We start from the raw sequence: 13,550 nt of genomic DNA on the forward strand, positions 1-13,550 counted from the left end.
TGACGCGTTAACTACAACAGGGGAACGCAGGTGGAGGTGCTGCGTGACGTTCAGGTAAAGATGCGTCGTTAGTTAGACGGGAAGAAGACAGACCACTGCTGGGGGGGGGGTGGTGGTGGTGTGGGGGGGCTGGTTTTCTCCCTCCCCATCGCTCAACATCACTTCCCAAAATCCTTAAAAAGATTTCATCAGTGCAGCGTTTAACTTATTCTAGTTACCTGCAGCTTCTCATCCCACTGTTGTTTCCGCCTTTGGCCTGCACTCTTCTTCTATTCGTCTCACACCTAATATCCATCTCCCCGTGCCTTCGCCTCCACAATATTGTCTTTTCTTGCTCCTACTTTTTAACCCCCCCTTGTGTTGTCCACATATTCTGTATACCGCCCCGGTCTTAAGGGTCATTTATGAGCCGCCCTCATTAAACCTCTAAATTAAAGCAATTTAATTTTAAACCCCACATCTATTTTGGACGAAGAAACAACCTGCCGTTCGTCACGAACTTGGTGACTGTCTGGGTTGTCCCTCTTCACGGTGCAGAGAGACTGCATTTAGTCTGTGGACACCACTCATTCTTATAGGGTACCCCAACATGTCTAAGGGTCAAACATGACCCCAAGACAATCTTAGTGCCCTGGTTGTGTACAGCTTTCATGGAAATATGAAGAAAAACACTGTTCCCCTTTTACTAACGTTGGGGGTCACGCTAGGAAAATCCATCAAATTTCAGCTGTAAAAAATATCATTTCGAGTCTTTTCTCTGCTGTTAAACGCCGTTGTGGGCCTTGCTGACCCGTAAGACAACAGAAGGGCTAAACTTTTCTTCATATTGACATTTCTCTTTTAACTCCAACGCTCTGACATCCTCCCATGTTCTCATCTTTTTTTTAGTGACCTCGTCTGGTATTTGCATGCTTGCATGTTTGATAACCGCCTATCGCCCAGACAAACTTTACTGAGCCCAGTAACTGGCCTTCTCAGTTCTGCTGCATGGCCCCTCTTTAGAAATGAATAGGCCTTGCCCTTTCCTTGTCTGGTGTGCTGTGACATCGGCATCATGAGAAAAGACAGGGTTAACGCTCTGGCACTGTCATCTAAGAGACCATACCAGGGCCGGACCCGGACTGACCACAGACCAGAATCGGAGCGACTGTGCCGTGCCGATCTGGAGGCGGAGCGGACCCAAAGGCAGGCCCACCGGCATGTCTCTTTGGAAATTAGGCATCTACGGAAAGAGGCAGAACGGGAGCAAAAACAGGTTTTAAGGGAACTGACTGCCAGGCATGAGTGCCAAAAGGCCTCTGTCAGGCATCCTGACAGAGTCCAGCATCGAGTGGCTAAGGCGGTGACGGTTAAAGACACTGGACGATACCCGAAGAGTGAGACCACAGGGAAAGACGCTGTTTGTCTGGGCAGCGGAGAGCCTTATCAAACACTGAAGCGGTTGCTTCTGAAGCTGCATGAGAAGATAAATGGTGAAAAGGTTGCCTATAACCTGCATGACAGAAAAGAGCTGGAGGTGGAGCGGGCCCTCCTCCTCTGCCAGCTGCTAGAAGCCCATGTAACACTGGTGCCGGGGAGGCAGAGAGCTGAGCAGCAGGACCCCAGGATAAAAAACCTGCTGAAAATTTCCAAATGTGACACGGGTCAGTCCTGCCAGAGCGGAGCGGCTCTAACTTATCCAATGCCCTTGTCACAGAGTTGTCAGACTCCCTCCCCACCACCGATGAAGAAAACGGGGCAAGAGAAGGAAAAATTGCCCTTAGTGAGGGACTTGTGTGCAGCTGACTGCTCCGCTGCTATGGTGGGGGACACCTGTTGTAGCGGCTCTCTGGAAATTTGCCACCCTCAAAGTTGTCCTGCTTCAGACTGGGACCACCGGTCCTGCAGCCCTGAGTCATCTGGGTCATCGCTCTCCAAATGCCTGGACAAAAACATGGAAAAGGTAAGCTACTTCATATTCAGAAATGTCCTCAAGGTTACACTTGATGTGAATTTTGGATAAGATGTCTATAATTAATTACCACACCATTAGCAATGTGTTCACTGTGGTTGCAAGAAATCGAGGTTGTGTCCGTAGGTAAAGTTTATCTGGAAAAAGTGGCAGCAGCGGAAAAAAACACACCGTGATTTTACAGCCTTCCAAGCAGACATAAACGTCATTTCTGATTTTGCAAATAAGTTGCCTGGCAGTATAAATTTAGCTTTAGGGTTGTATATTTGCGGAGTTCCCATGGGGTTACAACATGACCAGGATTATTTTTGTGGCAGAGGGTGTGTTTGTCCTTCTAGTTGGTAGCTGAGTTGTGGAGTTTATAAAAATGCGGAAGTAAAATAAGCCATAATATGGATAAGGCTCACCAGTGAATGGTGATTAGTTTGCATTGCTCAAACAAAGAACTGTCTAGTCATGTGACAGTTAGAGAGGGACACAGTATACTGACAATTATACCAGTGTGCTCCTTATATGCTTGCAGCTATCTTGGACTGCAAAAAAGGGATCCGTTGCAGAAGTCAGCCATTTCTTTTAGTGAGTCTTTTGGCTTCAGTTCACAAACACGCTCAAAATATAAAATCGTGATTGCATCTTGGCAAGAAAATAGTTTAATACACCATGTGTATAGTAGTTTAATATATAGCCTATAATGTGCGGGGTTTTTTTTCAAGAGGTTAATCATGTTTCACATGATCAAGATTTTTAATCACATTATAGTCTTGTAGTGTCACTTTCTCTGATGTGAATGACACTGCAAGATCATCATCTGCAATAGCAGGTTGGCACGCTGCCGGATCTACCTTATGGGCAATCTGGGCCCATGCGCAGGGGTCCCTGAGCACAAAAGGGCCCTCAGCAATGGGAGGAGAAAAAAAACCGATGCCTTTTATTTTTCTATTGGGCTCCACAGAAATGCGGCACGGTGGCGCAGTGGTTAGCGCGGTCGCCTCACAGCAAGAAGGTGCTGGGTTCGAGCCCTGGGGTGGTCTAACCTTGGGGGTCGTCCCGGGTCATCCTCTGTGTGGAGTTTGCATGTTCTCCCCGTGTCTGTGTGGATTTCCTCCGGGTGCTCCGGTTTCCAAAGACATGTAGGTCAGGTGAATCGGCCATACTAAAATTGTCCCTAGGTGTGAATGTGCCACTCGGCGTTAACCAAGTCAAGTCAGTTTTATTTGTATAGCCCATTATCACAAATTACAAATGTCTCAGTGGGCTTTACAGCAACACAACATCCTGTCCTTAGACCCTCACATCAGATAAGGAACAACTCCCTAAAAAACCCCAAAAAACCCTTTAACTGGGAGAAAGAATAGGAAGAAACCTCAGGGAGAGCAACAGAGGAGGGATCTCTCTCCCAAGACGGACAATGTGCAGTGGATGTTGTGTTTACACAATACAACATTGAACGAGGATAACACAGTTATAATGAAATTATAAAATGTATGAAGAATATGATAAGGAGGATGCCAAGCAGTGTCCAGATGCCACCGTAACAGCCCAGGACCTGAGGCATGCGACCACCATCACCATGTGGACCTGACAGGAGGACAGACTACACATGCACACAGGGGAGACTCGCATCATACCATTCACATATGTGGGAGAAGAGACCACAAAAAACCATCGCACACTGGAGTGCGATGGTTTTATATGGATTTATAAGATATAAAGGAGAAGAGAAAAAAAAGCCCAGCAAGGATGCCAAAAGACAGAAAGAAAGAAGTGGCCACAATAACAAATATCCCACTGATAAGTAGCTTTTTCATAAGAACTAAAAGTGAAGAAAAGGGCATTGTGATGGAGGACCTCAAGCTAGCTAGCAGTAACGCTAGCCTGAAAGTGTCCACTGTCGGTGGCAGCAATGTACAGCTCGATTTTGAGGACTTGGTCACAGAGTTTGCATGGAAAATGTCAAGAGAGAAGAACTGTTAAAGGTAAGAACTATGTGATTGTGCTGTCAGTGCGTTGAGCAGTATTATCTCTTGTGATATTTGATGTGCTGCTGTATATTTTGTGGCTGAGTTTATTTAATATGCTGTTTGCAAACCGTGTATTGCATCACTGTGGTGGGATGCTGCTATATTGTGTTGGAGTCGGTTTGTCAAATTCATTATATGTCTGCTTTTGCGGTTCTGTGTGAAGTTGCCTGGCTCACTTAGTGAGCCGTATTTTGAAACCTGCATTCGGCTGTGCTGTGTAATGACCTTAGGATGGCGTTGTTGTAAGCCTATTCCTAGTTAGTCACATTATTAGGTATCAGTAATGACTGGTGTGCTGTCTGCTTGGGTGGTTTTCAGTGAACACAAATATTGCCATAGTCTAGAGAGTCATACTCCGCTCATACTCTTCATCCATCCAGTCATACTCTTAATCCATTGTTTCTTTGTCTTGTGATTTGTGAGTGAAAAGGCAGTACTGGGTCTATTGAACTGTATAGACATACCTGCTCAACTGGATGGGTTATTCAGCCTTTGAATAACCTGCCCAGCTTTTAGCTCAGAATTATTAAGGTGGGGTTTAATGGCTGCGGTGGGTGGCATGGGGTGGGCGTAGTGTGGGAAGTGGGGGCTATGAGCTTCAGCTTGGACCCATGCAGATAAAGTGATATGTCTTAATTCATGACATAAATGGAAAGTTTTCTCCAAAAGTAAGTTCACATACAAAAAGAGACTATGCTGTAACCCAGATAGACCTGTGCATTCCAAGATACGTAGCTCAAATGACACCTCACACACGAGAAGGCCGATCATTTTTGGCTGGACCGGACCAGTGGGCCAGCCTTACAATTGTGAATGTTTGTGACTGACTGAGTGATCAGTTTGACACAATTCGGCTGCTGGATCAGGTGACCAACGATGTCACTTGAGTTACACGATTGGTTGGCCAACCAAAGCCGCCTTTCAAAATGAATCGGCGGACTGGTTCCAGCTCATTCCACATTTATCGCACACTAACAAATGGAATATATGTGTTTGCAATCACAGCGTTGTAAGATGGTGACAGATGTACTCTTAGCCCCCCCCCCCCCCGTTTAGGGATGATCACTCCCTGTTCACATACATGGCCTCTTTGACTCCCCGTTTGAACCGGCGTTTCTCCCTATCAAGGATGTGCACATCCTAATCTGTGAAAGAGTGGCCACTGGCCTTGTAGACTGTGGAGTCCTGGCTTGACGTGCTAGCTCTCCTGTGTTGTGCCATCCTCCTGGCCAGCATAAACCCAGGGGAGGGCTTTGGTGACCGCCTGCACAATAGGTCCAATCTGCAGAATTGGAGGAACAAGGAATGTTAATGCTGCACCCTTGGATTAAAGAGGTTTTTGTATTGTACTTTAGAGGCCTAAATGTATGTCCTATAATGAATTGGAGTTTTGTTGTGTTGTTGGGTGGCAATTGCTTTAAAAGACTTTTCCTATGTGGCAGGAGGAGTGGCACCTTTATACCGCTTATTTTGGGCTACCGAGGCAGCAGAATTGGGTTAATGTGTTTCCTTCTCTTCCATTTTGGATCAACTTTTCATGGGAAAGAGGTTGAATAATTAATCAAAATTGGAGCTGTGAGCACACAGCAGTGTGCTCGGGAGGAAGTCATTGTTGTTTTTCATGTACAGCACCTCTTAAAAGCATTACCTCTGGTGACAGCATCTGGAAATACTTGATGCTGTTAGTCGTTTAAAGACGAAATCTTTAGCAAACAAGGATTCGAGGTAGAGATTGATCGTATGACTGCGTGTTTGAATCATTTCCACGTTGCTTCATTTCAGTTTTTCACATTTTGTTGCTGTTATATTTCCAAATTTGAATGCATTGCATTTTTCTCTGTTCATTAACGCAATTATTTCAACGTTAATGTCGCAAATAATATTTCTTCAATCAGGTCAAGTCAATTTTATTTGTCCATTATCGGTTAGTCCTTTATCACAAATTACAAATGTCTCAGTGGGCTTTACAGTAATACAACATCCTGTCCTTAGACCATCGCTTTGGATAAGGAACAACTCCCTAAAAAAAAACCTTAACAGGGAGAAAGAATAGGAAGAAACCTCAGGGAGAGCAACAGAGGAGGGATCTCTCCCAAGACCGACAACGTGTAATGGATGTTGTGTTTACACAATTTACACAATACAACACTGAAAGAGGATAACAGAATTATAATGGAATTATAACATTTATGAAGAATATGATGAGGAGGATGCCAAGCAGTGTCCAGACGCCACTGGTCCAGCCCAGGACCTGAGCCACGCGACCACCGTCACCATGTGGACCTGACAGGAGGACAGACTACACAATGCACACAGGGGAGACTCACATCACACCATTCCTCTTCTGAGAAGAGGGAAAAAAATACATTAGTCATAATTCGGAGTGACAGAAGGATATAACATTGAAACATGACAACAACATTATATGGATTTATAAGATATATATAAAAATATGTGATGAGGAGGATGACAAGCAGTGCCCAGGTGGTGACAACCATCACCATAGAGACCTGGGAGGAGGACAGACTACAAGTGCACACAGGAGAAACTCACACCGCACCATTCAAATACACAGGGGAGGGAAAGGAGAAGACATCATTCAGAGAGAGAGAGAAAAGACATGTGAGAGAAGAGAACAGTTTGCGATAGTCAATCTATGTGCTATGATCTTATCGGCAGAACAGTGGTTGGTAAATTAATTGAGACAGAAACTGACCTGCCATGCAGTACAGGCCATGAAGTACTCCATTTAAAGACAACTAATTGTAGGTTAAGACAAAAAGATGAGTTTTAAGTTTGGATTTAAAGGACTGAACAGACTCTGATTGTCTGATGGCAGCAGGCAGGTTATTCCATAAGAACGGGGCCCGATAGGAAAAGGCCCTGCTGCCACCAGCTGACTTCTTTTTAACTTTGGGTACACACAGGAGCCCTGTATTTTTTACAGCGGAGAGTTCGAGATGGAATGTACGGTTTAAGGAGATCAGACAGGTATGATGGGTAAGCCCATTTAGGATTTTATAAGTCAGCAGAAGCACCTTGAAGTCTGACCTAACATGGATAGGAAGCCAATGAAAGGAGGCAAGAACTGGTGTAATAAGGTCAAATTTTCTAGTTTTAGTTAGGATTCTAGCTGCAGCATTCTGAAACATCTGAAGACTTTTGGTACTAGCATGTGGCAGACCTGAAAACAACATTACCGTAATCAAGTCTGGATGAATCAAATGCATGTAATAGAGCCTCTGCAAGACCAGATTTTAACTATGTTATGAAAGTGAAAAAAGGCAGTCTTGGTGATTTCTTTAACATTCTTATCAAAGGAAAGGCTGGGATCAAACATAACACCAAGATTTTTGGCTACCACACTTTGTGAAATCAGAGCTGTCGGCCCCCCCCCCCCCAATTGTACTTTGCCAATTACCCTATTTTCCGAGCCGTCCCAGGCGTTGCTCCACCACCTCTGCTGATCCGGGGAGGGCTGGGGGACATAGCACGTGGGAGGATCACACTATTCCCCCCAGAGCAGGCACCCTGACCGACCAGAGGAGGCGCTAGTGCAGCGACCAGGACGCATACCCACATCTGGCTTCCCACCCGCAGACACAGCCAATTGTGTCTGTAGGGACGCTGACCAAGCTGGAGGTAACATGGGGATTCGAACCCGGATCCCTGTGCTGCTAGGCAACAGAACAGACCGCTACGCTGCCCGGACACCCCTAGAGTTGTCGGTTGTTATTGTTACTTGATCAAACTGGTGTCTGTGTCTAGCAGGGCCAACGACCAGCATCTCCGATTTATCCAAATTTAAAAGCAGGAAATCTAGTGATAAATGAACTAAGCACAGAAAATGGTGAAATCAGTAGGACAAATGAAAAGGTTAGGGCAGAATATAGAGGGGACGTGAAAGAGAATAAACAGCAGTTATCGATCTCATGAAGCTGAATCTTACGAAGGTGGAAGCTGGAAACAGCTGGCAGTGACGAGAGAGGTAAGGGTGCTGTCTTAAGGTTTCAAGAATATTTCTTGTTCACATGAACCAAAATTCTCATGTACAAAAAAATATTCATTCCCCCAGAGTCTGTAATTTTGTAGATAGGCCCTTTTATGCAATTACAGTGTGTCTCTTCCCAGATATGTCTGTATGAGTTTTTCATTGCAGGATGTTGGAATTTTTGCATTTCATGCATATTCATTACAAGTAAGGATCGGATGGAAAGTACCAATGGACAGCAATCTTAAGGTCAGACCACAGCTTCTCAATGGGCTCTGTCTGGCATCTAGCTGGGCCATTCTAGAATATTTGCTACCATTTTTATAAGCGATTCCCAAGTTTTTGTGTGCTTTGGCTTATTGTCCTGTTGGCAGTTGAATCTTGTCCTTAAAGCAGATCTCTTGCTGACTGAAACAGCTTCTGAAGGATTTGTCTGTACTGCTCCTATACAATAGGATGGGTTAAATGCAGAAGACAAATTTATTGTAACCAAACAACTGTAAAATGACAAAAATAAAGTGTCTTTCTTCTATTTTGTTCTATCCATCTTGTTCTTGATGGTAACAAACTTTCCATTCCCTCCTGCTTAAAATCAACCCCATTGCACGATGCTGCCACAACCCTACTTGATGGTAGGGAGCTGTTAACTGGCTGTTGGGCTGTCTTTGGTTTGCACCAAACCTGGCGGTTTGATTTCAGGCGAAAGAGCTCAACTTTTGTCTTATCTGACCACAAAGTCCTCTTCTGAAATATCTTGGTTTTTGTCACATGGCCTCTTATCAAATTCCAGAGATGACCTTTTTTTTTTTCTTCTCCCCAGTTGTACCCAGCCAATTACCCCACTTTTCTGAGCCATCCCAGTCACTGCTCCATCCTCTCTACTGGCCCGGAAGGGCTGCAGACTACCACATGCTTCCTCTGATACATGTGAAGTCACCAGTTGCTTCTTTTCGCTTGACTATGAGGAGTTTCGCCAGGGGTGTATAACGCGTGGGAGGTCCACGCTATTCCCCCCAGTTCCCCCTCCCCCATGAGCACGCGCCCTGACCGACCAGAGGAGGCACTAGTGCAGTGACCAGGACACATACCCACATCCGGCTTCCCACCCGCAGTCACGGCCAGTTGTGTCTGTAGGGACACCCGACCGATCCGGAGGTAACACAGGGATTCGAACCAGCAATCCCTGTTTTGTTAGGCAACAGAATAGACCACTACACTACCCGTATGCCCCCAAGGGATGACTTACTAATGTTAATGTGACATGGTGACCCGGTGATTAGCAATGTTGCCTCACAGCAAAAAGGTCCTGGGTCCCAGGGTCCTTTCTGTGTGGAGTTTGCATGTTCTCCCTGTGTCTGCGTGGGTTTCCTCTGGGTGCTCCGGTTTCCTCCCACCATGAAAGACATGCATGTTGGGGTTAATACTCCTGTCTGTGCCCCTGAGCAAGGCATTGAAAAGAAGAACTGGTGTTGGTCCCTGGGCGCTTCAGCTGCCCATTGCTCCTATACAATAGGATAGGTTAAATGCAGAGAACAAATTCATTGTAAGAATACAATGTCAAATAAAGTGGCCTTCTCCTTGTCCTCCTCCTCCTCAGAAGTGGCTTCCTTCTAGCCATTCTCCCAAAGAGTCTGAATCTAGGAAGTGTTGGAGGGGTTGCTAATCTTTTCAGTTCCCTCCATTTCATCCAGTGAAACTCAGTGAGAGCTGCAGTTGGTCTCTTGGCCACTTTTCTGACAGTTATCCCTTTTATAATCTCATAGTCCAGTTGGCAGTTCCTTGTTATTCATGACTGCAAGACTGTTCTGATCTGCTGTCTGAGTTAGGACACCTCATGATGTCAGCGATATTTATTGTACAGTCATGCTGTTGAACATATGTGAATTTGTAATCAACATTAGGGGACTTTGTTTATTGATTTAGTTTAATCTTGAAGATCAAATACACCTGGCCCAATTTAAGTCAGACTGGATGAATACTTGTTGTTGGGGGTGTCTAACCTTGGAGGGTCCTCCCAGGTCATCCGCTGTGTGGAGTTTGGATGTTCTCCCCATGTTTGCGTGAGTTTCCTCCGGGTGCTCCGGTTTCCTCCCACAGTCCAAAGACATGTAGGTCAGGTGAATTGACCATACTTAATTGTCTGTAGGTGTGACTGTGTCGGCCCTGTGATGGACTGGCGGCCTGTCCAGGGTGTCTCTCCGCCTGCTGGATGGGATGAATACTTACAAATTAAGTAGTTTCAGGTTTTAGAGGAGCACCACATAACTTGAAGACAACTGTTTTATAGTGCACAATTTTCCTTCACTGTATGAACGCTATGTACAGCATTTGTTACTGGTTGCAGTATTGTGTGCAGCAGCCGTTCCTATCTTATCTTCTGCAGTATGCTCGCTGTTGTGTTGTCGGCACCTCTCATCCAAGGTAGGGATTTAGATTAAACGAGGAGACAAGCCGAGGCAGAAAAGAAACGGGGTTCAGTGGAGCGCACGTCAGGGTTGGTTTCATTCAACTCCCAGGCCATGCTCCCATGAGCAAGCTGTAAAGTAAGAGTGGATAGAGAGGGTGAAATGCCATGCGGGGAAAAGAGGAAACTCGTTGCTTTGAGAGTTTGGGAACACGTGCGGGCTCCGTTCGTTGTAAGAATCGTAGGTTTTTAACCTCATTGTCAAAATAGATACCCTGGCATACGGTAACTGTATGCGATGAATATGTCTCATTGTCTCATGCATTGAAATGGAGTTTGGGACACTAGAGGGAAAACTCGCTGTCACTCATTTCAGGTAATTCAGAAGATAACAGTGCTGCCTTTGCAGCAAATCTAGAAGGAACTGTGGATATATTCAACATTGTTATATCTCTTAGTTATGTTATTATTGTTATTAATATTTATTATCAAATCTATTAGACAAGTTGAGCTTGTTTAACGGAAATGACCAAGATGGATGTGGATAGGGCTGAACGATTTGGGAAAATAATGTAATTATGATTTTTTTTTTTTCTTGGTAAATGTACATGTCATTGCTTTTGTTTTTGTATAAGATGTTCTCACTTCTCACAAAATGAGATCTGAAAACGTTTTGCGGGAGTGCTGTCCTAAAACCACATCTGCTTTGATATCATACTTCGCAGTTCCAAACAATTCAGAGTGTTGAATCTCAGCTGGCGGCCCTGTGTTGGCCCGGCGACACTTTCCAGGGTGTCTCCATGCCTGCCGCCCAGTGACTACTGGGATAGACTCCAGCATCCCCGCGACTCTGAGAGCAGGACAAGCAGTTTGGATAACGGATGGATGTATGGATACCGTTCAAGAGTTGGTGGTTAAGAATGGTAGCAAAAGTGAATAATTCACTTGCTCGAGGCTATAAACTAGTTCTGGCTGACTGTGTCCATGGGATAATATCCCTGAAGTCTCCATATAGACATCTCAGCTTGCTCAGTTTAGAAGCAGCTAGACGCTGTTTCACCTGGTGAAACTCCTCACTGTCAGGTGAAAAGAAGCGGCTGGCAACTCCACATGTATCGGAGGAGGCATGTGGTAGTCTGCAGCCCTCCCCGGATTGGCAGAGGGGGTGGAGCAAGGACCAGAAAGGTTTGGAGGAGTGGGGTAATTGTTTGAATACAATTGGGGAGAAAAGAGGGGAACCCCCCCCCCCCAAAAAAGAATCAAGTCCTCATCTGTTTTTTTTAAATGCTTTTAATTTCCAAATTAGAAGACGACTTTAAAATTACACAGACAGAAAACCATCTGATTGTACCATAAGCATCAATAAACCATCAGTAGCCTCTACCACCAGCTCATCATTTGTGTCTATTTACTGTTCTAGTGCACAGTTGCAGAACAACATAGCACTGCTCTGGACGCACTTGTTCCTTCGCCTGCCCCCTGCAGGCACCCCATGTTGCAGTCGGTCCTGCCTCTTGAACAATCAATAGGCAGCCAACATCATTCCAGCGTCATCTCCATGGAAACGAGCCATAGCCGTTGTCACGATTGGCCCTGTCTCGGAGGCTGCCTTTTTGTGATAGGACGGTGCAAGCCATCTTCCCCACCCCCCTCCTCTTACCAGCACACACCGTCTTACACACACTCGCACACAGACATTTTTCCCTCCGTCCTCTTTCTTCACCTTTACGGGGCTGTATAGGAGATGGGATTAGGCAGCTCATTGAGCCATATTGCATCTGGAAGAAATGGATTTTAGACGGCGGCATCAATGAGGACACGCACACAACTGGAGACCTGGGACTTGCCAGCCACATCTCAGCCTTACTGAGAGAACGGGGACGGGAGTGCAGACCTGTTAGTTGGACCATTCTCTCGCAATGCGTTTCTCTCGTCCGTCCTTGTTCGACGGCACATACATATACTAGTGAGGCCTGCATGAATTATTTCACCCTCATTTATGCCGAGAAGAGGGTTTGTCCGTCTACTCCCAATTTTTTTTTGGATGAGTGCTATGAGCGATCCATGAGCAGCTATGAACAATCCATCCCACTCAGTCAGACGACAGCAGGAAGGCATGAAGACGGGCTCTGCCGTGTAGTAAGTGAGGTTCTGAATGTGCATGCTACGCTGTTGCTATTGACACCTCTCGCAGTGTGTCTGAGAACAATGCAAGGACAATTGGCCGTCATGGAAGTACTGTGAGAAGACAATGCCAAAAATAAGTGACGTCCCACAGGGATTTGTTGCCCTCTTTTTCGAAAACGTCACATGGAGGAACAGAGGAAGGGGGTGCTCTCCACCCTCCCCGAGTTATCTTTAACTGGTATTGCCTTCGATAGGCCAAACGTCCCTTCACGCAGGGGGTACTTTTTATGCAAGCAGCAATATTACCAATAGTAGTTATTTTTTTCCACCTTGAATTGATTCTGGACCGGGATTTACAATTTGATGCCTAAAATCCTGGCAACTGCAATGCTGTGCTGCTGAGTGATCTCATTGTGTTGGTCACAGACACTTCAGCGCAGCCCTGGCGCATAACTCTGTCTTGTAAACTCTTTAAAAAGGGTAAGGAGGACAGTGACGTCGTACATTTTGAAGTGAGCCCTCAGCAGCTCAGCCGTGTAACTCTTCCTTCAGGAAATGAAAAGCGGGCAATGACAAGGTCTTGCTTGAGCCCCTCATTTGGCCAAACGGTATTGATCCTAATTGCGCTTTTTAACTTGACAGAGAGTGATGTATGACCTGTGTACTCAGCCTGAGCAGCCTGAGCCTGCACCTGCAGACACAGGGATGGAGAGTCGTGAGGAGGCCGAAACCTTTGGACTACAACAGCAGGCGTTGATGAGGACAGAAGAGCAGGGTAGATGCCATGAACCTGTGGAGAAGGCAGACCCAACAGCTACCAATCTCACTCCGGTGTCGTTGTTGGGGAAGAGACACCACTCTCTCTATACTAACCTCAATGGCTTTGAAGTGGAAGGAATGCACAAGGTAGGTCTAATGCATGTTGGTGTGTGTATCGGTGCTTGTTGGTTGACTGTGTAGGAAAAAGTACAGAATCCAGAGGATAGTCAGATGCCTCATTAAAGTGTAACTTCTCCGTGGTGTCAGGGCAGTCTATTCCATTGCCTACCAACACGG

The 13,550-nt window shown here is 45.7% G+C and overlaps 1 protein-coding gene across 1 annotated transcript in view; it reads left to right on the forward strand.

The window, feature by feature from the left end:
• Positions 1-1,054: 1,054 nt before the first annotated feature.
• Positions 1,055-13,550, forward strand: part of LOC130116431 (peripheral-type benzodiazepine receptor-associated protein 1-like) — a 118,098-nt gene continuing 105,602 nt past the window's right edge. The window contains exons 1-2 of the mRNA XM_056284341.1: positions 1,055-1,942; positions 13,137-13,400. Of these exons, the coding sequence (XP_056140316.1) occupies positions 1,055-1,942; positions 13,137-13,400 (1,152 nt within the window). The remainder of the gene's footprint in view (positions 1,943-13,136; positions 13,401-13,550) is intronic.

This window comes from Lampris incognitus, chromosome 8 (assembly GCF_029633865.1).
Source record: "Lampris incognitus isolate fLamInc1 chromosome 8, fLamInc1.hap2, whole genome shotgun sequence".
Lineage (NCBI taxonomy): Eukaryota > Metazoa > Chordata > Actinopteri > Lampriformes > Lampridae > Lampris > Lampris incognitus.